Source organism: Pollicipes pollicipes, unplaced genomic scaffold, assembly GCF_011947565.3.
Source record: "Pollicipes pollicipes isolate AB1234 unplaced genomic scaffold, Ppol_2.1 Scaffold_7262;HRSCAF=8765_pilon_pilon_pilon, whole genome shotgun sequence".
Classification (NCBI taxonomy): domain Eukaryota; kingdom Metazoa; phylum Arthropoda; class Thecostraca; order Pollicipedomorpha; family Pollicipedidae; genus Pollicipes; species Pollicipes pollicipes.
This window is the reverse complement of record NW_023597055.1, coordinates 23019023-23045738: the sequence shown is the minus strand read 5'-3', so window position 1 is coordinate 23045738 and position 26716 is coordinate 23019023. Positions and strand designations below refer to the sequence as shown.

Below are 26716 nucleotides of genomic sequence, written 5' to 3'. Positions count from 1 at the left end.
TTTATTGACTGTGTAGGGGCTCTGTGATTTGGCCGTGTGTTCATTTTCACACTCCTCTCATCGTGCGCAGATAGGCCAATAAAAGCCGCTACTGTAAGGATTTGCTCCAATAAATTGTATGGTATCGTGTGTTGTGGTACGGCACGCCACGGCACGGCACGGCACGGCACGGCACGGCACGGCACGGCACGGCACGGCACGGCACGGCACGGCACGGTACGGCACGGCACGGCACGGTACGGTACGGCACGGCACGGCACGGCACGGCACGGCACGGCACGGCACGGCACGGCACGGCACGGCACGGCACGGCACGGCACGGCACGGCACGGCACGGCACGGCACGGCACGGCACGGCACGGTACGGTATGGTATGATATATGACATGATATGGTATGGTATGGTATGGTATGGTATGGTATGGTATGGTATGGTATGGTATGGTATGGTATGGTATGGTATGGTATGGTATGGTATGGTATGGCATGGTACAGCATGTATGGTATGGTGTGGTACGGCATTGAGCATAACAGATACCGCTTTCTTAACGCCTTCCTGGCCTCTTGACGGACGTTTTCTCCCGATTCTGCCCTCACTGTTGTTAAAGACCGTCCCTCCGTCAATATCGTCCAATATGGTGTCAATATTCCTCGCAGATATTGATACTGCTTCCGATTTTCGCTAACATTGAACCTTGACGAATAAGGTGTAATTTAACAAGGGTGTTTGTCAGAGGCTTCGTCGACCAGCATTAGCATACTTCTGCTTTTCACTTATCACCGATTCAAGTCATATCTCAGAAAAGAGATGTTGCGCAACACAGCACACTCATGGCACGTGCGTGCGACAGATTTAGGTCATCACACGGTTTGTTTCGTGTTCCCGACGAACGAAACCAAAATAAGACATCCCTATGCCCCTACATGCATTCAAAACAGAAGTTCGGGGGCAAAAGAGGCCGTGGCGGAAGAAGACACGCAACAATGCTGAAAAGCACCTTTGCGCGCGGAGCCCGCCTTAGCAACACGCTGGGCGTCTCGGCCCCCCCCCCCCCTTAACCAGCACAGCGGGCCTGCTGGACGACCCCTGACCGGTACAGCGGGCCCGTTGGACGACCCCTGACCGGCACAGTGGGCCCGCTGGACGACCCCTGACCGGCACAGTGGGCCCGCTGGACGATCTCTGACCGGCACAGCGGGCCCGCTGGACGACCCCTGACCGGTACAGCGGGCCCGTTGGACGACCCCTGGCTGGCACAGCGGGCCCGCTGGACGACCCCTGGCTGGCACAGCGGGCCCAATAGACGACCCCTGGCTGGCACAGCGGGCCCGCTGGACGACCCCTGACTGGCACTCACCGACGAGCAGCACGAGACCTCGAAGCAGGGCGCGCAGCGACTGGCGCAGCGAGAAGAAGTGGGAGCCCACGCGACCGCGCGCCGTGATGATCAGGAACCTGCCGACACGGCCGACGCACGTTCTCAGAGCGGCCGGTGAGCCCATGAGCACGTGGGTTCCAGATAGAGGGTCGTGGGTTCGGTCCGCATCCCCGGAACATTATCTGGTCTCGGTTCTCAACACTGTTTGGCAATGCCAAAGACTAAGTACCTGCACACACCACTCGATGGCCGACTGTCTCATCATTCTGGAGGGCCGGTGCAGGGTGGGCGCACACACAGCCGGGAGCGAGGGCGGGACGGGGCCAGCAGCGAGTAGAGAACGGTGCGAGCAGCTCACCTGAGCGCCAGCACCAGTTCGCCCACACCATCTCACCTGAGCGCCAGCGTCAGTTCGTCCACACCATCTCACCTGAGCACCAGCGCCAGTTCGTCCACACCATCTCACCTGAGCACCAGCGCCAGTTCGTCCACACCATCTCACCTGAGCGCCAGCACCAGTTCGTCCACACCATCTCACCTGAGCACCAGCGCCAGTTCGTCCACACTATCTCATCTGAGCGCCAGCGCCAGTTCGCCCACACCATCTCACCTGAGCACCAGCGCCAGTTCGTCCACACCATCTCATCTGAGCGCCAGTGCCAGTTCGCCCACACCATCTCACCTGAGCACCAGCGCCAGTTCGTCCACACCATCTCACCTGAGCGCCAGCACCAGTTCGCCCACACCATCTCACCTGAGCACCAGCGCCGGTTCGTCCACACCATCTCATCTGAGCGCCAGCGTCAGTTCGTCCACACCATCTCGCCTGAGCGCCAGCACCAGTCCGTCCACACCATCTCACCTGAGTGCCAGCGCCAGTTCGTCCACACCATCTCGCCTGAGCGCCAGCGTCAGTTCGTCCACACCATCTCGCCTGAGCGCCAGCGTCAGTTCGTCCACACCATCTCATCTGAGCGCCAGCGCCAGTTCGCCCACACCATCTCACCTGAGCACCAGCGCCAGTTCGTCCACACCATCTCACCTGAGCGCCAGCACCAGTTCGCCCACACCATCTCACCTGAGCACCAGCGCCAGTTCGTCCACACCATCTCATCTGAGCGCCAGCGTCAGTTCGTCCACACCATCTCGCCTGAGCGCCAGCACCAGTCCGTCCACACCATCTCACCTGAGTGCCAGCGCCAGTTCGTCCACACCATCTCGTCTCGCCTGAGCGCCAGCGTCAGTTCGTCCACACCATCTCGCCTGAGCGCCAGCGTCAGTTCGTCCACACCATCTCGCCTGAGCGCCAGCACCAGTTCGCCCACACCATCTCACCTGAGCACCAGCGCCAGTTCGTCCACACCATCTCACCTGAGCGCCAGCGTCAGTTCGTCCACACCATCTCGCCTGAGCGCCAGCACCAGTCCGTCCACACCATCTCACCTGAGTGCCAGCGCCAGGTCGTCCAGGTAGCTGAGGTAGGAGCGCTCTGTGCCCTTCTGCAGCAGCTCGGAGAGGCGCCAGCGGTGCACCTGGCCGGCGAAGTTCAGCGACTCCACCTCGAACTCACTGCAACGCCCGTCCGCACCGCAGACGGCGGTCAGCGCCAGCTCACAGTCACCATCACCAGGTCAAGGTCATGTGTCGCCACACTTGGGAGTCAATGGATCAGCGCCAGCTTACAGTCATCATCGCCAAGTCAAAGCCACGTGTCGCACATGGGAGTCAATGGATCAGCGCCAGCTAACAGTCACCATCACCAAGTCAAAGCCACGTGCCGCACGTGGGAGCCAACGGAAGGTCAGTCATGACTTCAGCGCTGGAACTTCATGCCGCCAGCCAGTCGGCCAGACACACCAGCTGGGGTCACCAGCCACGCGCACGAGAGTACAGCTTAAAGTTACTGGAACGCCTATTAGAGTTCACTCGCTGGAACATCCGCGGGGGCGAGTCTGTACAACGACGTCGATGGAGTGTCGACGTATGCTGGTGGAAGCCGGGCGAAGCTTGCAATAACAAAGCGATTTTCACAGGAGCCTCTCCATGTAAACAAACTCGTTGGATTAGTGCGGGAGTGTGGACGTAGAACATAGACTCGCCGAACCCCTCCTCCGGCACGTGAACCTCAGCGCGAATCGGCCAAACGGCGAGTCCACTGAATGGAACATGGGACGGGGGAGGAACGGAGCCGGCCTGGATGGGGGCGTCAGCGGTTTCTGCTCTCGACGAAACCGCCGCAGTCATCGGCTGGCCTGCAGTAAGAGCACACTAAGTGCATGGTATGAACGGAGTCTCAGTGATACGGATCCGGCAGGGTAGCGCCGCCGTCTGACGGCTGTGGATCGGCCCAGTGTGTGGTCACTCCTGTGAAATGACGGCGAGGCGCGCCTCCCGGCCATCGAAACGGACTCGCCGTTCTCAGCAGCCACGAGAAGCTGACGAGCGACAAGTGCGGCAATGATTGCCGCGGACGAGACACGACCAGCCAACCAGCGAAAACGACTCAGTTTGAAACGGGTGGTCCAGACACCGTCAAAGTTGGCACACAGAACAGCGAATTCACTGCGGTGAGGTTATGGCAACTGAGGTTATGGCATCACAGAAGCAAACGCCGGGATCAATACCGCACTGCAGTCCCAACACAACGTCAGCGGCCGGTGAGAACGGCCTTTCAGGGTAAAACAGGGCCGAAAGCGGTGCGCGGGGGCCGTGAGCGGTGAGAAGGGGCCGTTAGCGGTGAGAAGCGGCCACTCGGGGGTGAGGAGAGGGGAGGGGCGTACACGGAGAGAGAGAGAGAGAGATGAGAGGCTGGCTTTCGCGCTCATAGCCATAATAAACGCAGCTGGGTCTTGCGAGACACCTGGTGCGTCCGCGTTCACATTCATGTAGACACCACGGCTCAGGGTTGGAGCTCAATTCTCGTCCGGGAAACGTCCTTGGTCCCAAATTCAGCACCGGATGTGTTTGCTTTCCATGAAAACCAGCGTACGACGACCAGCGACCAGCGACCAGCGAGTGCTGGGTACCGGTTTCAGTCACAACGGTCACATGCATCGTGAAATAAACACGGAACGCATGCGATTACGTGCTTGGGCGTATATGCAGGCGAAACCGTGACCGCGCGAGATACAATACCCACACGTCTGTCAAAATGGAATCGAGACAATTACAAACGAATCTGCGCTCCACTAGAACATATAGATCTACAGACCAGCGTATGAAGGAAACGGGTGCAACAAAATAACGCAAAAGATACCCCAGAAACTCAACAAGAATAAATCACCGGAGAGCTACCCCAACAAACTACGAATAAGTCCACTTTTTGATAACTCCGCGCGAATCCAAATGCTAGATCGCCAGAGAGAAGGAATCAGTTCCCAGGAATACCCTCCTACCAAGAAAAATGCCCCTGAATTTATCCTCCCTGTCAGCCCGCCTTGTTTTTGTCTTCTGCCCAGGCCATGGCGACGGACGAGCCGCCGTTTGTCGTCGACCCAGCCGCCGAGGTCGGCGCCGCCATTGGGCGGTCGAACCACCAGCAGCGGAAAGGCCACGGCACGAGACGGCGCTCCGGGTGTGGCAACCCGACTATCACACAAAGGGTCACAGGATCCAGACGGCTCGGCCGCCACACGACACCCCGACATGCACCCGACGGCCCGTGCATCCACATCACGACTGCATGCAGAGGTAGCTAGCAGGCCGCTCGTGCTGCGAGCGAGAGATCAGAAGACAGTCAGCAGTGACCTTGACCCACAGGTGACCTCGACCTCGGGCGGCCGTGACCTACCCGCGCCGCCGGATCGAACGAAGCTGCTGCGCGGTTAGCCGGCGCCGGGGCGTCGCCTTGGCCTTGCTGCAGCTGCTGCGGTGCCCCCCAAGGGATGGCAGCGAACCGTTAGCTCCTGCCGTCGATCATAGGTGGCAGCACGACCGGAACGTCCGGCGGGCCGCCAAAACAAGTCTTTACTACGTAAGAGTGGCAATTTCATCCATGTACATTTCCGGGCCCAAAAAGCACAAGCGTGGTATACTCTGAACGACACTGTGAAGACACGTATGCAAGAAATGTTCCTGCGGGAAGACCCCCATCCAGCGTCACCACAAGGTAATGTTAATCCTGCTAGCCTCTGAAACCCTTGAGGGAGGGGACGGTAGTATAACAGTCTTCACTATTCACAGCTGATGGCAAGGTGTAAGTAAGTGATACCTCGGACCTCCATGCTAACTAACACGAGATGTGTTTCTACGCATTGATCCGCCATGTTCTCTTTTTTGGCCCTCTGTATCATCTCCGATATGCTCAGCGACGCCTGGTGTTCAGCGCTGCTCGCCTGTGCCTCCGCCACCGAGCGCGGCCCGTGACCCGATGTGACCCCAGCCCGCCGGACGCGCCACGCGTCACAGGTCACTTCAGATCAGGTCAGGTGATGTCACCATGCACCCACGCAATACCCGAGCCGGGAGGGGGCCTGCCGCGGCCCGGGGTTGCTGGCCGGGCGGCATTCGCTGCAGTGGTTAGTCGGCAAAGCCGGGCCCAGGGGCCAGTGCACGGGCTAGCTAACAGTCGGTACAAGGGGCCGCCGCGTGACAGCCAGTGCCAGGAGGGGATCACGGACGGCACGCGGCACGGTTGCGGCCAGCCAGCTCAGGACCACCCTCACGGGTCCGGGCCAGCCGCCAGTGCTGGGTTTATCTCCACCGTACTGCTATCGCCATCGAGCACGAACACTTCCCCAGCCAGCCAGCCGCCGACTGAACTGACACGCCGAGCAACTTTTCATGTCTAAGCTTGTGGCCACCTTTTAAAACAGGTCTGGGCAGATCGCCGTCGACCTATAACTGACATTTAGTGACCCACAACTGACCCAAGGCTGACATATAGCCGACGTGCCGGCTCCAGACCACCTACCCGGACTCGCGCACGGAGGCCAGCTGCTTGGCGCTGAGCTTCCGCGGCTCTCCGCCAGAGTCCAGGGCCACCGCTTCCAACTCATCGAAGCAGGGCGCCACGAACAGGTCCCTGTCGCGGGGGAAGAGGTGTCACACACTGCACCACGAACAGGTCCCTGTCGCGGGGAAGAGGTGTCACACACTGTACCCCGAACAGGTCCCTGTCGCGGGGAAGGTGTCACACACTGTGCCACGAACAGGTCCCTGTCGTGGGGGAAGAGGTGTCACACACTGTACCACGAACAGGTCCCTGTCGCGGGGGAAGAGGTGCCACACACTGTGCCACGAACAGGTCCCTGTCGCAGGGGAAGTGGTGTCACACACTGTACCACGAACAGGTTCCTGTCGCGGGAAGAGGTGTCACACACTGTACCACGAACAGGTCCCTGTCGCAGGGGAAGAAGTGTCACACACTGTACCGAGTCCAGTGACACGGCGCAGAGTTCAGCGACACAATATGGGGTTCAGCAACGCGTTACAGAGTCTAGCAACGGGGCACGGAGTCCAGCGATGCGGCAAGGAGTCCAGCGATTGACACAGGGTCCAGCAACGGAGCACAGAGCTCAGCGATTGATAGAGTCCAGCAACGCGGCACGGAGTCCGGCGATGCGGCACAGAATTCAGCAGTCCAGCAGTGTCCGACAGAGCCCAGCAGTGCGGTAGAGTCCCATGACGACGAGGTCAAAAGCTTAGCAACATGACACAGAGTCGAGGGGCGCGCTACAGGGTTCGGCGACGAGACAATCCCATGAAACGCAATGTCAGACGAGGCGGGGCCCCGGGAATCACGAAGCTTACAGGACTCCTCAATGACGGACGCATCCGCAGCGCAGAACCAAGACAGTCACGTGACGTATCAATGCAAAGACACTGAGTCACGGCCGCCAACGGCAAACACTGTACAAGGTGCAGAACCACAGCAGTAAGATTATCAATGACATTAAATCGACTTGTGCGCCCAAACGCGGGGAGCTCGGGACAGAGCTATAAGGAGATGATGGAAACTTAAATTTGAGCAACTGGCAGCGCGACTAACAAGCTCAGGGAAAATTCGCTAACTTTCCATCTCAGTTCAAACGTACAACGACACGGCGCCAAACTGCCGAGTTCACCGCAACTCTAACAAAGCCTCGGTCCGGACACACACGCACGGGGCACACGGCGTGCGTCCCTTCACGACCTCAGAACCTGGACAATTTTATAATCTCCAATGACAATACGTCCGGCACTCGAACACGACTTCACATGGCCAGTGTCTCGTCCCCTCCTCCTCGCCCATCTCACGACCACAATCACTGTTCCTCGGCCATGACTCGCCGCCACGCCATATTCAAACAGAGCCCTATCGTGACAATCGTCGGACTGAGCCAGCCGTGACTCATCGTTGTGCCGTCCTCAAACAAATAGAAGCACGCCACGAAGTCGCCCCGGCGAGGCGGAGCAGGCCCTGACGCCACGGTACGGCTCGATGGTGGGACGAGCGGACGGCAAGGCCTTCACGGCAGCTGGTACGGATCTCACAGCAGGCGGCACGGCTCCAGCAGCAGACGGCACTGCTCCCGCAGCAGACGGCACGGCTCCCGCAGCAGATGGCACTGCCCCCGGAACAGACGGCACGACTCCCACGGCAGACGGCACGACTCCCGCAGCAGACGGCACTGCTCCCGCAGCAGACGGCACGGCTCCCGCAGCAGATGGCACTGCTCCCGGAACAGACGGCACGACTCCCACGGCAGACGGCACGACTCCTGCAGCAGACGGCACGACTCCCGCAGCAGACGGCACGGCTTCCACGGCAGACGGCACGGCTTCCACGGCAGACGGCACTACTCCCGCAGCAGACGGCACGGCTTCCACGGCAGACGGCACAACTCCCGCAGCAGACGGCACGGCTTCCACGGCAGACGGCACGACTCCCGCAGCAGACGGCACGGCTTCCACGGCAGACGGCACGGCTCCCGCAGCAGACGGCACGGCTTCCACGGCAGACGGCACGACTCCCGCAGCAGACGGCACGGCTTCCACGGCAGACGGCACGGCTCCCGCAGCAGACGGCACGGCTTCCCCGGCAGACGGCACGGCTTCCGCAGCAGACGGCACGGCTCCCGCAGCACACGGCACGGCTTCCACGGCAGACGACACGGCTTCCCCGGCAGACGGCACGACTCCCACAGCAGACGGCACGACTCCCGCAGCAGACGGCACGGCTCTCACAGCAGACGGCACAACTCCCGCAGCAGACGGCACGGCTCTCACAGCAGACGGCACGGCTTCCAGGGCAGACGGCACGGCTCCCGCAGCAGACGGCACGGCTTCCACAGCAGACGGCAGGGCTCTCACAGCAGACGGCACGGATTCCGCAGCAGACGGCACGGCTTCCAGGGCAGACGGCACGGCTCCCGCAGCAGACGGCGCGGCTTCCACGGCAAACGGCACGGCTCCCGGAGCAGACGGCACGGCTTCCACGGCGGACGGCACGGCTCCCTCGCCGAGCCTTGCGGGATGGGCGCTGCGCTGCGCTGTGCCGTGCCGTGCCGTGCCGTGCCGTACTGTAATGTGCTGTGTCGCGCTGTGCTGTGCTCAGCCAGCCTAATGACAAGGAGTACTGCTACCAAGAGCAAAGTCCAGACAACAGGACGGGGCAAGTCTAGTGACCGAGATGAGCAGCCTTCACCGCTGCAGCAGCCGGCTACGACCTGCAGACGCCGAGGCCGGCCGCCTGCAGTCGGGGCGTCACGTAGCTGACCTCTCCCACCACAAAGGTCGTCCCCTACTGACCACTTTTCGCTGCGCAGCGTTTCGATACGATGCGAGGCGGAACGGAACTCACCAGTAGCAAAACGTTAGAACCAATGAGATTCCCCAACGCGGCGGGCTGCACCCTGCGCACGAGATGGCAGGATGCGCTGCCTCTTGGCAGATAAAAACTTGAATTTCAGACAACTGCTTCCGCTCCTCACAGGGAATTACTGTGAGACGCATCCCTGTCTGCGACCGCAAAATGACCAAAGAAGTCGGCGCGTCCTAAAACCCCAGTCTTGAACGTCGCACCATTGTCTGCTATCTCGACTAGATAACGTTTGTCGCCGGTGATTTATTCTTTGAGGTGCACGTGATGTCGGTTGCTCTTTCACCTTTCGGTTGCGTTTCGTTTCACATGAAACGCAACGCACGAAAAACGTGCCAGCGTACAGCGGGCTTAAGACTCACGCCGCTCCTCCCAACACACTGAGCCATTCCCACCTACGCACCAGGCTCCGGTCGATCCGTCACAGAGCAGACCCGTCCACCATTACGACATCAGATCACAATCGATACGTCACAGAACAGACCAATACACCATAAGGGCGCCAGATCAGAGCCAGTACGTCACAGACCAGACCCATCCACCATAACGACACCAGATCACAGTTGATACGTAAGAGGGCAGGCCCATCCACCAGAACGACACCAGATCACAGTTAGTGCGTCACAGAGTAGACCTATCCAACATAACGACACCAGATCACAGTTAGTGCGTCACAGAGCAGACCCATCCACCATAACGACACCAGGTCACAGTTGATACGTCACAGAGCAGACCCATCCACCATAACGACACCAGATCACAGTTGATACGTAAGAGGGCAGGCCCATCCACCAGAACGACACCAGATCACAGTTAGTGCGTCACAGAGTAGACCTATCCAACATAACGACACCAGATCACAGTTAGTGCGTCACAGAGCAGACCCATCCACCATAACGACACCAGCTCACAGTTGATACGTCACAGAGCAGACCCATCCACCATAACGACACCAGATCACAGTTAGTGCGTCACAGAGTAGACCTATCCAACATAACGACACCAGATCACAGTTAGTGCGTCACAGAGCAGACCCATCCACCATAACGACACCAGGTCACAGTTGATACGTCACAGAGCAGACCCATCCACCATAACGACACCAGATCACAGTTAGTGCGTCACAGAGTAGACCTATCCACCATAACGACACCAGATCACAGTTAGTGCGTCACAGAGTAGACCTATCCACCATAACGACACCAGGTCACAGTTGATACGTCACAGAGCAGACCCATCCACCATAACGACACCAGATCACAGTTAGTGCGTCACAGAGTAGACCTATCCACCATAACGACACCAGATCACAGTTAGTGCGTCACAGAGCAGACCCATCCGCCATAACGACACCAGATCACAGTTGATACGTCCCAGAGTAGACCCATCCGCCATAACGACACCAGATCACAGTTGATACGTCACAGAGTAGACCCATCCGCCATAACGACACCAGATCACAGTTAGTGCGTCACAGAGTAGACCTATCCACCATAACGACACCAGATCACAGTTAATGCGTCACAGGGTAGACCTGTCTACCATAACGACACCAGATCACAGTTAGTGCGTCACAGAGCAGACCTATCCACCATAACGACACCAGATCACAGTTAGTGCGTCACAGAGTAGACCTATCCACCATAACGACACCAGATCACAGTTAGTGCGTCACAGAGCAGACCTATCCACCATAACGACACCAGATCACAGTTAGTGCGTCACAGACCAGACCCATCCGCCATAACGACACCAGATCACAGTTAGTGCGTCACAGAGTAGACCCATCCACCATAACGACACCAGATCACAGTTAGTGCGTCACAGAGCAGATCCATCCGCCATAACGACACCAGATCACAGTTGATACGTCACGGAGTAGACCCATCCGCCATAACGACACCAGATCACAGTTAGTGCGTCACAGAGTAGACCTATCCACCATAACGACACCAGATCACAGTTAGTGCGTCACAGAGTAGACCTATCCACCATAACGACACCAGATCACAGTTAGTGCGTCACAGAGCAGACCCATCCGCCATAACGACACCAGATCACAGTTAGTGCGTCACAGAGTAGACCTATCCACCATAACGACACCAGATCACAGTTAGTGCGTCACAGAGCAGACCCATCCACCATAACGACACCAGATCACAGTTAGTGCGTCACAGAGCAGACCCATCCGCCATAACGACACCTGATCACAGTTAGTGTGTCACAGAGTAGACCTGTCCACCATAACGACACCAGATCACAGTTAGTGCGTCACAGAGCAGATCCATCCGCCAAAACGAGGCCCTGACCATCCCCAATAGCACCACATCACGGTGGCAGCGGTGGACGAGCCGCACCCCTGCGGCGGCGCGCTGGCGGCCGCGCCGTCGCAAGGGTGCGGGCGCTAGGCCGTCGCAGGGGTGCGGGCGCTAGGCCGCCGCAGGGGTGCGGGCGCCTCACCCCCCCCCCCCCCTTCCAGCCCTTGTGCCGCTCTCACCTGACAACGATCGGCTTCCGGCGGGCCAGCGAGGACGAGTCCACGTCACGGTGCTGCACGGCCACCGGGGGAGGCAGGATCAGCGGGAACGTCTTCCAGTGGTATAGCGCCTCCTCCGCCACCTGCGTGTGGCGGCACACGCGCGGGGTCACGGGAATGGCGTGGTCTGGCAGTACAATGCCTCCTCTGGCGTCTGGGCGGATGTATTTAGCAGGACAAAAAAAACAAACAAACAAAGACGGTGTGCACAGGCACACGGACATTTAGAAATTAATCGTAGTGGTACAGAAACTCTCCCACAATTCGGGCATAGCCGCACGCACATTGGATCATGGGTGTCTCTTTCAGAGGCACAAAGCCTCCTCTTGCCATCTGGCTACATAACCCAGCTACAGGAAACGAAGGCCACTGAAACACATTCACCACAACCGACCATTGCACATCAAGGCCAACGAACCGTTCCACAATCCCCTCAGCCCCGTATCTCAGGACATTCAACATTCCTCTCAGCGTGACCGAGCCATATTCTTCGCCTGAGCACAGCTCCCAATTATCATCCCCCTTCACCCCTCAGAACAAGCGGCCGACACACATCGCCCTCTTCTAAGCTCCATGCGCTCCTGTACAGGCTAGGCGTCCCTGTGCAGGCCCCTCCCCCCCCCCCCCCCCCTAAGCAAGCCCGGCACCCCTGTACCGGCACGACCCCCCCTAAACAAGCCTGGCATCCCTGTACAGGCCCGGTGCCCCTGTATAAGCCCGGCGCTATAGCACGGGTCCGGCGTCGACCGCTTCCGGAGGTCGACAGAGGTCGAACGGCCCCAGCGCCCAACATCCATCCTGATTCGAAACACATCAGCCAGACGCCGCGCAAAAGGATAGCAATCTGGCATTGAGGCCGGCGAGCCGCCAGCAGGGGGGGGGGGGAGGCTGCTGCCGGACTGGGTCGGCAGTGGCAGCAGCGGCGGCAGCGGCGGCAGTGATCCGACTGACGCGAAGGAAGAACCGGCTCCCGCCAATGATAACCGATCTAACGGATCCCAGACCATGACAACCGACCTAACGGATCCCGAACCATGACAACCGATCTAACGGATCCCAGACAAAGACAACCGATCTGGCGGATCCCAGACCATGACAACCGATCTAATGGATCCCAGACCACAACTGATCTAAAGGATCCCAGATCATGGCAACCGATCTAACGGATCCCAGACCATGACAACACATCTAACGGATCCCAAACCATGACAACCAATCTAACGGATCCCAGACCACGACAACCGATCTAATGGATCCCTGACCATGACAACCGATCTAACGGATCCCAAACCATGACAATACATCTTACGGATCCCAAACCATGACAACTGATCTAACAGATCCCAGACCACGGTCACGAAACTCGCGATAGCACCGGAAAACAAATAAAACAGCATACCCGCTGCCAATCAAAACAACCAGGTTGAAGCACACGGCGCCGAAACAATGCCCGCGCGGTTGAGCTGACGGACGTGTATAGACGTGAGACTACCACTGAGGTGGTAGGTGGCTGGTTAAGCAATATACATTTCACTTTGTCTCGGTGAATGATTCAGACCAGGCCTCAGTATCACGTCATATCATATCAGATAGGATAATTCTCCAAAGAATCGTCCTCACCTGGTGTTGGTATTTACACGACAAATGTGTATAGGCTGTCATTTACACTACATTGTAGCAATGTTCACACAGCATAGATGATGGCCATTGTATGAAGGACGAGCTGACGCTGGGCTGTCACGGACCGGGTATGGCTGAAGACAACCAGCATGGTCCAACTCCAGGCAAAACCGGCGACTCAGTCTGACGACATGAATTAGTTTTTACGCTGTCACATCAGCACAGTCCCATTTTCTAGGGCACGGAACGATTCTAACCCAGACCCTTCCCGTGAAACACAGTGGCCAGATTCAGTGCTAGCGTTACATCGGTTTGACGGCTCGGGAGCAGACCCTGAGCATCGCTAGTGCTCTCCCTGCCCTCATCCGCTGGACACAGCTGGGGAGCAGACCCTGAGCATCGCTGGTGCTCTCCCTGCCCTCTTCCGCTGGACACAGCTGGAGAGCAGACCCTGAGCATGGCCGGTGATCTCCCTGCCCCCCTCCGCTGGACACAGCTGGGGAGCAGACCCTGAGCATCGCTGGTGCTCTCCCTGCCCTCTTCCGCTGGACACAGCTGGAGAGCAGACCCTGAGCATGGCCGGTGATCTCCCTGCCCCCCTCCGCTGGACACAGCTGGAGAGCAGACCCTGAGCATGGCCGGTGTTCTCCCTGCCCTCCTCCGCTGGACACAGCTGGAGAGCAGACCCTGAGCATGGCCGGTGTTCTCCCTGCCCTCCTCCGCTGGACACAGCTGGAGAGCAGACCCTGAGCATGGCCGGTGATCTCCCTGCCCCCTTCCGCTGGACACAGCTGGAGAGCGAGCCCTGACCCTGACCAGTGCTTTCGCCGCCTCCCTCCGCTAAACTCACCTGCTGGATCTGCTTGACGAGGCGCAGCTCGGCAGCGTCCAGGCCTTCCGTGGCCACTTCGAACCGCACCGGCTCCCGCTGAAACACACCCGGCGATTGCGTCATTCACCACGGCTGGGCCGGTGGGCGCGTGCGTCAGTCACCACGGCCGGGCCTGTGGGTTCGTGCGTCAGTCACCACGGCTGGGCCAGTCGGCCGCCCGGCGCCGCCCTGTCCGGAGCACAACTCGACCTCGCATGCGTCAAGCCCCGACGCAGGGTCGCTACTGACCGGCAGCCGGCGGCAGGCGCGGCCGAGCCGGGCAGTGCGTGGGACGTGCGCGTACCGGCGACCATATCCCAGCCCCCGTCACGAGTTGTCAGCGCGCTGGCCCGATTAGCGGGCATTGTGGCAGCGCGTTTTGATGTCCGACAGACGCATCCAAGAGACAGCGGCCGTGTCCGGACTTCAGTTTGTGCGGGAGGTCTGGCGTGAGCGGGTCTGTTGCGTGGGAGCAGTGCGCCGTCCCCAGACAACTGACAGACCTAATTCCCGCGGCCTGTGTTCGCCTACCTCGTGACAAAGTTCTCTCACAAGATCCATCATCCGGACATGAGAGACGGCCCGCGCGCCGAGCCTCACCCGGAAGATCTGGTAAAGGCCTGAACTGCGAGCCGACTTGTTATCACCCCACCACTCATCCCGACGACACATTACCAGACAGTTCACCCAGATGGTGTCAGATACACTGGCCCTGGCAGGGGCGGCCGAGCGTGGATACGACGCGGCCCAGCCCGGCAGCCGGCCGCCGTCTGACCGTCCCCGCCCCGGCCGCCGTCTGACCGTCCCCGCTCCGGCCCCTGTGACCAGGGCGCTGTCCAGCCCGGCAGCTGGCCGCCGTCTGACCGTCCCCGCTCCAGTCCCCGTGACCAGGGCGCGGTCCAGCCCAGCAGCCGGCCGCCTTCGACCGTCCCCGCTCCAGTCCAAGTGACCAGGGCGCGGTCCAGCCCAGCAGCTGGCCGCCGTCTGGCCGTCCCTGCTCCGTCCCCGTGACCAGGACGCGACCCAGCCCAGCAGCCGGCCGCCGTCTGACCGTCCCCGCTCCAGTCCCCGAGGACAGGGCGCGGTCCAGCCCAGCAGCTGGCCGCCGTCTGACCGTCCCCGCTCCAGTCCCCGTGACCAGGGCGCGGCTCAGCCCAGCAGCTGGCCGTCGTCTGACCGTCCCCGCTCCGGTCCCCGTGACCAGGACGCGGCCCAGCCCAGCAGCCGGCCGCCGTCTGACCGTCCCCGCTCCAGTCCCCGTGACCAGGACGCGGCCCAGCCCAGCAGCTGGCCGTCGTCTGACCGTCCTCGCTCCGGCCCCCGTGACCAGGACGCGGCCCAGCCCAGCAGCCGGCCGCCGTCTGACCGTCCCCGCTCCAGTCCCCGAGAACAGGGCGCGACCCAGCCCGGCAGCCGGCCGCCGTCTGACCGTCCCCGCTCCAGTCCCCGAGAACAGGGCGCGGCCCAGCCCAGCAGCCGGCCGCCGTCTGGCCGTCCCCGCTCCGGTCCCCGAGAACAGGGCGCGGTCCAGCCCAGCAGCCGGCCGCCGTCTGACCGTCCCCGCTCCAGTCCCCGTGACCAGGGCGCGGCCCAGCCCAGCAGCTGGCCGCCGTCTGACCGTCCCCGCTCCAGTCCCCGTGACCAGGGCGCGGTCCAGCCCAGCAGCCGGCCGCCGTCTGACCGTCCCCGCTCCAGTCCCCGTGACCAGGGCGCGACCCAGCCCGGCAGCCGGCCGCCGTCTGGCCGTCCCCGCTCCAGTCCCCGAGAACAGGGCGCGACCCAGCTCAGCAGCCGGCCGCCGTCTGGCCGTCCCCGCTCCAGTCCCCGAGAACAGGGCGCGACCCAGCCCGGCAGCCGGCCGCCGTCTGGCCGTCCCCGCTCCAGTCCCCGAGAACAGGGCGCGGTCCAGCCCAGCAGCCGGCCGCCGTCTGACCGTCCCCGCTCCAGTCCCCGTGACCAGGGCGCGGTCCAGCCCGGCAGCCGGCCGTCGTCTGACCGTCCCCGCTCCAGTCCCCGTGACCAGGACGCGGCTCAGTGACGTGTCACGCCGGGCCCAGCGCGTCAACACGCGCATCAGCCCGGGTGCCCGTGCCAGCGTGCGTCAGCCGCGCGACCAGCGGGACGAAGGGAGACAAGGGGAGAGAGGGGAGGGACAGGGAGAGAGAGAGAGGGGGAGGGAGAGAGGGATGGACAGAGATAATCGAGTACTTCTATAATAATCGTATGATTATTTATCGACGCACGTGGCCGTGATGATCATTAGTGTTGCCACACCGGTGAAGCTGCCGCCAGAAAAAATACTGCCGGTTGCACGCAGGGCCACTAAAAATATCACGAGGCGGGAACGAGAACCCAGACCGCCCATGACGTCGCTGCCCTGGGCCTGCATGAGATTAGCGCCGAGTCTCTCGTGGTAACCACCAGACAGTTCAGGCCGAGTGTTCAACAGCGGTCGTCAGGTCCACTTTCCGGAGCCACTACCCACGGCAAGTCCTCGGTTTTATTACCCTGGCGCCCGGGAGCGGTCGCGCTGGAGATCAACACAAGCACAAGCGTGAGACGGGGCTTGTGAAGCGACTCTGAGGGCTTGGGTCCAGCAACGCCGGTTAAATGTCCGCAGAGGCAAGCATGGGTGGGAGAAATATGTCTAAAGTGCGCTGAAAACGCAAATTGCGTACGGACGACAGCAATTCAGGTGGCCTGAGGGACAATGCGACCCTTCCTTTGAATGTCCGTCTCTGACGCACGTTGACGTGCAGGCCTAATGCGCCTGGGGCGCCTGAGCCGGCCGAGGCGGAAGGCTGGATCAGCACCCGATGACGGCAGCGGCGAGCACCGCACAAGCGCGCCGGCGGCACGCATCTCCCACGGCCAAGGATGCCGCGTCCATGCACGCATCTCCGACGGCCACGGATGCCACGGATGCCGGCGGGCCGGCGGCCACGGGCTGATTTTCAGCAACACGCTGGAGCTGCCAGCAGGCTTCAGACGAGATAGGCCGGACGGAGGCCGGTAACGTAGGACGGAAAGGAAGATCCGGCTCCGGACGTCGTCTGACATCGCGAATGCTTAATGGGAATTACGGGATGATTGCACTGGTAACGCGGGTTCGGTGATGCAGCTTGAGGCGCATGCGCTCAATACGCGTCCGAGAAAGGAAGCTAGTTGTCACTGCCCTATCCGCAACGTGTGGTCACCCCCGGAAACTAAGTTTGCGAAACTGCCCCCGACCACTGAAACAGAGCAATAAAATGCACTTTACAACAAGGCGTTAACGTGTCGCGCTCTAGCCTAAGGCATGCTAGCATCCCCAAAATGGGACAGTCTCGTTCTGAAAGAAATTGTTTAGCTTTCACGAGATGTGCAATTTGCGACGCTCCCCGGTCCCTTTCCTCTACAGTTTCAGTGCAAGTTCCAAGTTGTCCAATGTCCAAGTTCGACGCCAGACACATTGTCAAGGAACAATCCTTCAGCGCCATTCCTTAATACAAAAAAAACAGCATAAAAATTCGACAACGGATGGCAGCGACCTGAGACGTGTATCAAAAACATATATCAAAACATAACATAACATAACATAACATATATCAACAGAATGCTCTGGTGAACACTCACGGCTTGTCATCCGTATCAATAACAGCGTGACGTGCATCTCTATCACGAACAAGGTATCATAAGCAAATTAATTTTATCTATTTTAAGTTCAAAATTATACAGTTCACATTTCACGCCTGTAGCACAACACCCACGTGAGACCGGATGATACTATAACACGTGTACACGCTCCTCTGTTTAAAATACATATTGAAGCACCATGGGTAAAATTCTCACCAGTCCTCCCGCGAGTATTCGTAATGCCACGCCACGATGTCGTGTGATGTGCATTGAAGCCGCCTGGATGCAGGGGTAATGGATAGAGATCTCAGATGGCAAGCGTCTCGTGTGTGCCGATGGAAAGGCGATACCTGGTGGAACGTACGCCGAACAAACAGTGATGTGTCGGTGATCAGGATAAGTCGCGCGGCCGCAGCTCGAAGCGTGAAGCGCAAGTCTGACCCGGCTGGCACGCTGTGGTGAACTGCAAGCGCAAGTCTGACCCGGCTGGCACGCTGTGGTGAACTGCAAGCGCAAGTCTGACCCGGCTGGCACGCTGTGGTGAACTGCAAGCGCAAGTCTGACCCGGCTGGCACGCTGTGGTGAACTGCAAGCGCACGCCGGTGACCAGCGCCCTGTGCCAACGCGTCGTTGCGGAACATCATCAACCCCTCCGACGAGCAGCAATCTTCAGACGCTAGCATCGTCTTTTGCAGCGCTGCAACTTCAGGAATGAGCTTGCTGACGACTGCCTGAAGGGCGAGGGTATTCGCCTTCATTCCTCTACAATTCCATTGTAAAAACGCCAGAAAAGGGTGCAATGAAAAGGCGGTGAGGAATGTCAAGACAAAATCAGACACGGGTCACACGAATTGGGCTGTGCCAGTTGCAGGGCCAGACGCCTCAGGTCAAGAGCTACGACCAACTCTATAACACCGTGCCCCACCCTGGGACGAGTCCTGTGACTCCCTCTGTCAGCTGGAAACGGGGTCCGGCTGGGGCACGCTTCACGTAAGCGTACCCGGTCCCGGACGGCGGAGGGTAAGGGCCCATCGGTGGGCCTCTACCGGACGTATGGAGACCAGCGGGGCCCCCATCGGCCTCCTGGGCGCTGGAGTGTATCTTTGAGGGACGAGCTCTTTGTCTGCGCCGGACAGACGTTTTGTCGCCTTAGCACGCCCGAGCTCGGCCAAGCGCGCCGCTTGGCATCCCCTCGTGCCGCTTCACCGTCTCTACCGCTCGTCCACTCACTTGCCAGGGGCGTCGAAGGCGACGAAGACAGCGGCGTGTCCGAAACGGAGGGGGACGAGGGCAGCGGAGCGTCGGACACGGTGAAGGTGGAGACCGCGGACCACGCGGGTGCCGGTGGAGACCGCGCACCACGCGGGTACCGGTGGGGACCGCGCACCACGCGGGTACCGGTGGAGACCGCGCACCACGCGGGTGCCTGTGGAGACCGTGGACAACGCGGGTGCCGGTGGAGACCACGGACCGCGCGGGTGCCAGTGGAGACTACGGACCACGCGGGTGCCGGTGGAGACCGCGGACCGCCGTTCCATTCTCCACCCCAGAAGGCGACAGCGACACAGCGCAAGTGAGCAGCGTAGCGGCTGCCGAACAGGCTGGCGTCGAGGACAGAGCCCAGGGCGCCAGCCGCCTGTCCCACCAGCCCTACTGAGAGCCCATAAGACTTAAGGGAACAGGCTGGCGTCGGGGAGAGAGCCAAGGGCGCCAGCCGCTTGCCCGGCCGGCACCGCTGAGTCTATAGGAACTCCGGGAACAGGCTGGCGTCGGGAGAGAGCCAAGGACGTTTGGGGGCCAGGCCTTAGCCGAACCACTTACACTTATAGACCTAGCCGTTTAGACCTGGCCGTTATAGACTAAGCCGTTTTTTATGTGGTGGACCACTCTACCCTTCTCACGAAAATCCAATTGCTCCAAATTTCCACCGGATGGCTCGAGAACTATCTGGAGGGTCGCACACAGCGAATAAGAGTGGGAGAAACGCTTTCCAGTCCATTTAACATCACTATCGGCACTTTTCAGGGCTCGTGCCTCGACCCTTTGTTACATAATATAACCAGCGATGACCTCACTTCCCATATACCACTTCAAATCAAGGGCTTCTGTGTAACAGTGGCCCACTATGGTGACAACACACAGGTCGCCGCCACTAGACCACGTAGCAGGCTGTCAGATCTCCGGAAATCCTTGGAGACGGTCCTGGACACCATGTGCTCCTGGTTTCCCCAACATGGCATGATGGCGCTGGTGAGACGGTGCTTTCACTCCATGAAGGCAGGCGCTAACTGAGCCAGGTTCGTGAGTCACCCACCGTCATGTTTATGGATAAGCCTCTCTGACACTGAGATAGTGTAAAAATTTAGGCGTGATCATGGATCCTGCACTGTTCTGGGAACTGCGCGTGAGCCATGTCGATAGGCGTTGTGTTGGCATTCTTGTCGCTCTCTTAAATGCAAAGCACGTTCTACCTGTCAACCTTCTGCCACGCATAATTGACGTGCTTGTGTTCTACCATGTTCGTTACTGCGCTCAAGTTTAAGGGGGCGCGAACAGCACGGCTGTTGTGAAATTGCAAAGTGTCTAACCTCGCAGTTAGGGTGATCTCCGGACGATATAACTTTGACCGTGTGCCGAATGTCCTACGACGGTTTGGCTGGCTTAGCGCCCAAAAGTTCCTTGACTTCTTCGATACATGCCTTTTACACAAGCTACTGATAGACAGGGGAAACAAGACACTCCAGGTTCTCGGTTCTCCTACAACCACAAATCACCGAGCGCATAATGCATCAATCTAGTCATTTATCCCTTTTTCGCATACGAACCATGGAAAGCGAGCATACGCCTACCGGGCTGTGTGTATCTGCAACGAGAGTGTCATCAGCACCGACATTGCGGGCTTATATTTTTTTCTACTTTTAAGACCCGTGTCCTTGATATTATTCAAAGTACCTACCTGCCATTCTCAACCTCCTGCATATGTCTTTTCGTGTTGCGTTATACTTGTCATGTGACTGTCGATGTACGTGTTGATGAAGGTCTAAAAATAGCCCAATAAAAACAGTAGATCTAAAAACAAAAGAAACAATGTATAACAATATTATAAATAAATAAAAAATAGAAAAAGAAATACTGCGGAATGACCTGATAACGTGTAATGCAATGCAATAAGAGGGCTGAGGCCAGCCGCCAGTCGACTGCCCTGTCGGCACCACTGAAGACCTCAGGGAACAGGCTGGCGTCGGGGGAGAGATCCAAGGGCGCCAGCCGCCTGTCCTGCCGACACCACTGAGAGTCCGTAAGACCTCAGGAGCAGAATGAACCGAAGAGCTGACATCTGGTCGGTGGTCGTGTTCTGCGGTGCTGAACTTTTGACTTTCTCTGCGTAGGACGTTCTGGGATCACTTATCTCACACAGCTGTCGTGCCTCGCGAGATTGGATGTTTTTGACGGTTTTCAGGGAGCTGATTTCCTCCTCGTTCATGAATGTCCGACAGCTCCCATCAAAGGTCGTATGAGATGCCTGACCAGCGCCACAGTTCACACACCAGGGCTGCGCAGCGTCGCACTGGTTCCCTTCATGCTCACACTCGCCATAGTCTGTTCCGGCAGTGCCGTTTCGTGTGGCCGAAACGCTGACACTGGAAGAAGCGCACAGGTTTGGGACTACGCACTCAATGACAACGGCGTAGCCAACATGAACGTCTGAGGGTGGATTAGTTAGGTTGAACGTGATAATTACGTTGTTCGTGGGCATCTAATTGCCTCCCCCCCCCTCATAAACCGTGATCCGGCTCGCTACGGTGGCTACATGTACTCTCAAGTCCCGGACCATCTCCTTCTCCCCGACATTCTGAAGATCAGAGCAGTTTGATGCCTGGAGAAAACTTCTCGGTTTGGTGTGTTGTTGTCATTGGCACGCTCACGTCTCGCTTTCGACCCTCTGTCATCATGTCATACACAAACTCAGCGGCCGTCCCAGTCCGTGTCGCGTCGACACCGTTAGAGAATTCGACCTCTATCGCACCATCTCCCAGTCAACCACAGCGCGAAGCAAATCATCCGTGGAGCAGGTGGACCTGATTTCGCCCTGCACCCGGAACCGGGCGCGGTCCGTCTTCTTTTCGGAGGGCATCGGTTTTGGACAGTTTGAAGAAGTCACACACATAATGATTTCATTCAGTTTCGGCACCGAGGCTCCCCACCCACATCAGAGCCCAAATGGGAGACGGCCACACACTCCCTCTGGAGTTGGTCCCCTCCAGAGCTACCCCGGTGCTGTTCGGGGCGAATGACGCCTCCCAGGCGCCAGGCCGAAGAGACCCCTCCCGTCCCGGTCGACCCCTCCCGTCAGCGCCGCCGCCACTCGACCGGACTGACCGGCCCCGGTACCCCGGACAGCCCTCAGCAGTGCCGTGTATTACTGTGTGCCACGTCGTGAGCATCGACTTCCTGGGACGTGCGGCAGGTTCGGACAGTGCCTGCTGATGATGGTGGTAAGTAACGCTTGAGCCTACTACTCGGCACGGGTCATCCTGCTAGGGGTCATCGTAATCTTCCGGCTTAGTCGCTTGTGTTTCGTGTAACTTCCAGTGCAGAGCCGCATGTCAGGTGTGAAGATATATGAGCCTGAATGATTCATTATTTTTTTAGTTTTTTGTCACAGTGTCTACACAGATTTGGAGTATTTTTTAAACCACGCGTCTTGGTTGGTTAGTATTTTTCTTCTCAGCCTTGCTCAATGATTTTCACTCGTGATGTAAGTTAAGCTTGAAACGTCGAGTACTGTCAATATAACCAGTGTTTGTACTACGAAGTCGTTCTACTAGTATCTCCTGGTATATTGCAGACCGATCACCTAGCGTGAGATTCTAAACTCAAAACGCCGAAAAAAAACACGTGAAGGACATTCTTTGTTAATGAAAATGGTCAGAGCAGCCCTGACAAAAATAAACAATCAGCCCGAACCAGTGTGAAAGGGATCCAAAAGGAGGTTACCTGCAACACCGTTATAAGATTTCAACAAAACGATCTTTACACACACAAACTGCCCAGCGCTGAGCCAGACTGTGTATGCGAAAGCCCCGGCACAAAACACACACGTTACCACGTAAGTTGCCACGCCGCCGCACTTTCCCAAGAGTCCGGGGCTGACTTCCAGTCTAGACAAAAAACGGCGGCGGACAGGACAGACAGCGACAGGGATCGATAGGGCAATGGACGTCCACCGTCGTCATGTGGCGTCAGTGGGTCGGCAATGCTGCGTCGGCCGACCGTTAATTCCATAGGGCAATGGACGTCCACCGTCATCATGTGGCGTCAGTGAGTCGACAATGCTGCGTCGGCCGACAGTCAATTATGCAGTCCAAGTTATAACTCCCAAACGAACAGAAGCATCGCTATTGCATGCACACCTTTGCTACGTCGCAACATTTCCTCACTAGTGCTTGATTCTGTCAGGGAGGGGGGAGTGAGGAGGGGGAGCGAAAAAGATTTGGCTTTTGCCTCATCTGCGAATAACGTTGCCGTAAAGCACGGAATCTTGCTGGAAGTGCAACACAGACAATATGTTTCAGAAGGTTTTGAGCGGCCTCAATCTAAAAAAGGATCAGAATTTTCGGCCTTGTGCAGAACAGGACACCAAAACACCCAAACAGCGAAATATTGTGCGGCGCATACTGCACCTACCAGCGTAAAGTGCATTTAACAGAACACGCTGGAACTAACTTTATGTATTTATGTATTCATTTATTTATATATTTATATATCTATTCATTCGTTTGCGGCTGTAGGGCGCGTCGAATGCCTTGATTATTTCCATCCGGCTCAGTTCTGACGCTTAAGCGCGTCACCGAACAGTATCTCCGGTCGACACCATAAAACCTCACACAAAACCAGAAAGCTACATTGTAGAGGCACGGGTATCAAATTATTTTCCAATTTATGTCATCTTATTGTGCTGGGTCGTGCACAATTCGAAACTTGGTGGATTTTATAGCTAATACAATGGAGGAAACAGACACGGGTGAGTTCTTGCCAATAAGCAGCGAGACAGGTAGCGAACAAAAACTCACTATTTCGACATCACCGCACGCGTTCGACGGCTGGCGTGTCGCTGCATCGAGAGCACAGTGGTGAATCGCCGCCCGACAGATGATGAGGATGAGCCTGGTACGCGTGGCCAGATGAAGCCGGCGCAGTGCAGCCTCTTCGGCACGGAGTTTCTTGTGGCTAAATGTAAACTCGTCTACCGCCGGTGTTATCGTTTTAAACCTACAGGAGTTCGCGGTCCACCTCCGCTGCTAAACGTCACCGACGAATCCAATGACTGGTTGGACGAATGGGCGAGCACGACACGGAGGGAGGAGAGAAGGGAGAGGGAAGGGAGGGGGAAGGAGAGGAGTAGGAGGGAGGGGGTGGAGACAGGGAGGAGAGTGGGAGGGAGGTGGAGGCCTAGTAAGAGGGGTGAGGGGCAACCATGACTCACCTCGGTCAGCGTCTGGATGATCCCGCTCGACATGGCTGTCTCCTCTAGGCGCCCGGTGACGTCACAACACTGCGTCACTCAGGCCTCCCGGTGACGTCATCACATCACTGCACGGGTTGCCACCGTGCCCCGCGGAAAGCTCGCGGGCTCAAGGCGTCAGCACGAGTCCGGGGCCGGCGTAGAGTCTTTCGGCGTTGGCGACACCCTCAGTGACGGCGTCGAGCCCGCCGCCGGCAGGCCGGACGGCGCTTCACCACGGTCCGCCTCCCTCACTCCGGCCGCAGCTCACACAAGGCGCGTAGTCTTCGAGTCTTCTCCGCCTACGGCCCGGGCGCAGGTGCCACGGCCCGGAGAGCGCCGCCGGTGGCAGAGGTCAGTGCGGGCGCGCGCCGCACACGCCGCCTGCAGGCACAGCGCAAGGTCAAGTGGAGGCGCCTTGTGCAGTCACGATCGATGCCACCCTGATCGCCTTGAACACTGGCTCCGTGCCGGCGCCGGCACGGAATCGCATCAGAACACGACACGAATCACGGGCGGAGGGAGCGGGGCCCCATACAGCAAACGACACGAATCACGGGCGGAGGGAGCGGGACCCGTGGGCATACGACGTGTTACCGGCGGAGGGAGCGGGGCCCAGTAGAGCAAATGGCACGGTTCACGGGCGGACGGAGCGGGGCCCCGTGCGGCAAACGACACGGCTCACAGATGGAGGGAGTGGGGCCTTGTACAGCAAATGACACGGTGCGCAGGTGGAGGAGCGGGTCCCGTACAGCAAACGACACGGTTCACGGGCGGAGGGAGCGGGACCTTGTACAGTCAACGACACGGTTCACGGGCGGAAGGAGCGGGTCCCGTGCAGCTAACGCGTCCGCCAGCGCTGATCATGGCCGTACTGGGTGCAACGGTAAACGGCAATTCTAGATAGAAAGTAAATGCGCGTAAGTCTTTGTCCGCATAAACATTTACCTGAGTGTGACGACGATTGGATCAGAAAAATCACGCGACGACTGGATCAGAATCAGCATACAGAAAGTTTGTTTCAGCCCTTCGGCACCGCGTGTGCAGTCGTGTGCCGCTCATTTGGCCTTTAAGACGCACTCAGCGGCGCTGAGCTTCCCTCCGAATGACCTGGCGTGCACTTGTACAGGATTAAAACATATGGCAAAACGTGTACCAGCTCTCTGGGCAAAGCATCGAGACGATGGATAAGACCAATCACGGAGCGCAGACGGAGGTCCGTCACCCAGAGACAAACCCCAGAGCGCCACCCAGGGTCAATATCTCCCGGCAGCCAGCCTGGTGCAAAAGCAGACAAAAGTGGTCTGAGGCAGCGCGCGCAGACAACTGACAGTCGGCAGGGGAATAAACCAGTGGTCAACCCCGGGCAGGGCCGTGATGCTGTCCGCACGACAGGCAAATGTGACTTGTTCTACAGCAGGCTGACTACTGCACGGAGCAGCGTCTTACATGCCGCACTGATATGGGAATACTTCAGGGTGGTTCTAATGTGCCTCAAATCCAGGTTCGCAGTTTTTGGCGACCATTGGAGTAACGCTTCGGATGTTTTAGTATCTTGCACCTTGAAAAAGTCGATTAACAAATGTGTCTTCTGGGGTCAACAACCCAACCAAGGTTTGATAAATTAACGCAAGCGGTCTCGCGACCTGATCACATAACTTGTTTAACCTATAGGACACTGGCAATGCTCCTCTTGAGAATTAAGGAGCCAAGTTTAAGTTGCGTGTGCCACAGAAAATAATAACCTCAAATGGCTTTCATTTATAGTTCGGCACGCACGACAATTTTCCCCTTGGGGCGTACCGGCGGAGCGGTTAGCGCCATCGCTTTCCAAGTGGGGAGCCCGGGTTCGAACCCCAGCTGCGCTATGGCCCATGAGCGCAAATCAGACCTCCGCCGTCGCCGACTCGGGAGCGGCACCAGCGCGGTTCCAAACCAACGGCCGCTCTCCGCGAGCATCCGCGTGTTCGCAACATAAAGTTGCTCAGGACATTTGCATTTGTAATGTTCCAATCTGCTGGCGAATGCTGGCATGAACCCACACTCTTATATTGATCAGGTCTGTTTTCCAGAGCAACTACCCGGCGTCAGAGGCTATAGCACCAGGAACAGGTCATGCAAACCGCGCTTAGCAACAAGCGACCTGTGGTTCTCTCCTTCAAGGTCAAGCGATGACCTGTCACGCACACTGCGACACACCAGGGTAATAACGTGCGACGAAACTCATTATACCAGGACGGTGGAGCCGGCGCTGCGGTCCTGATCTGCCGCCTGGACACCACACTGTTCCGCACAGCTCGCTTGGCTCGGCGCCAAGCCCAGCCGCCGGCGCCATCGGTGCTGGCGACGTTAGGTCTGCACGCTGTTGTCGCGAGTTGGGACGTGTTAGC

General features: G+C 58.5%; 1 protein-coding gene across 1 annotated transcript in view; it reads right to left on the bottom strand.

The window, feature by feature from the left end:
- The window catches only part of LOC119113590 (uncharacterized), a 78413-nt gene that overhangs the window by 24036 nt on the left and 27661 nt on the right, over positions 1-26716 (bottom strand). The window contains exons 2-8 of the mRNA XM_037237881.1: positions 24309-24710; positions 14186-14263; positions 11677-11798; positions 6291-6401; positions 5169-5243; positions 2822-2947; positions 1358-1455 (exon numbers count right to left, since the gene is read on the bottom strand). Coding sequence (XP_037093776.1) covers positions 1358-1455; positions 2822-2947; positions 5169-5243; positions 6291-6401; positions 11677-11798; positions 14186-14263; positions 24309-24341 — 643 coding nt within the window. The 5' untranslated portion in view covers positions 24342-24710. The remainder of the gene's footprint in view (positions 1-1357; positions 1456-2821; positions 2948-5168; positions 5244-6290; positions 6402-11676; positions 11799-14185; positions 14264-24308; positions 24711-26716) is intronic.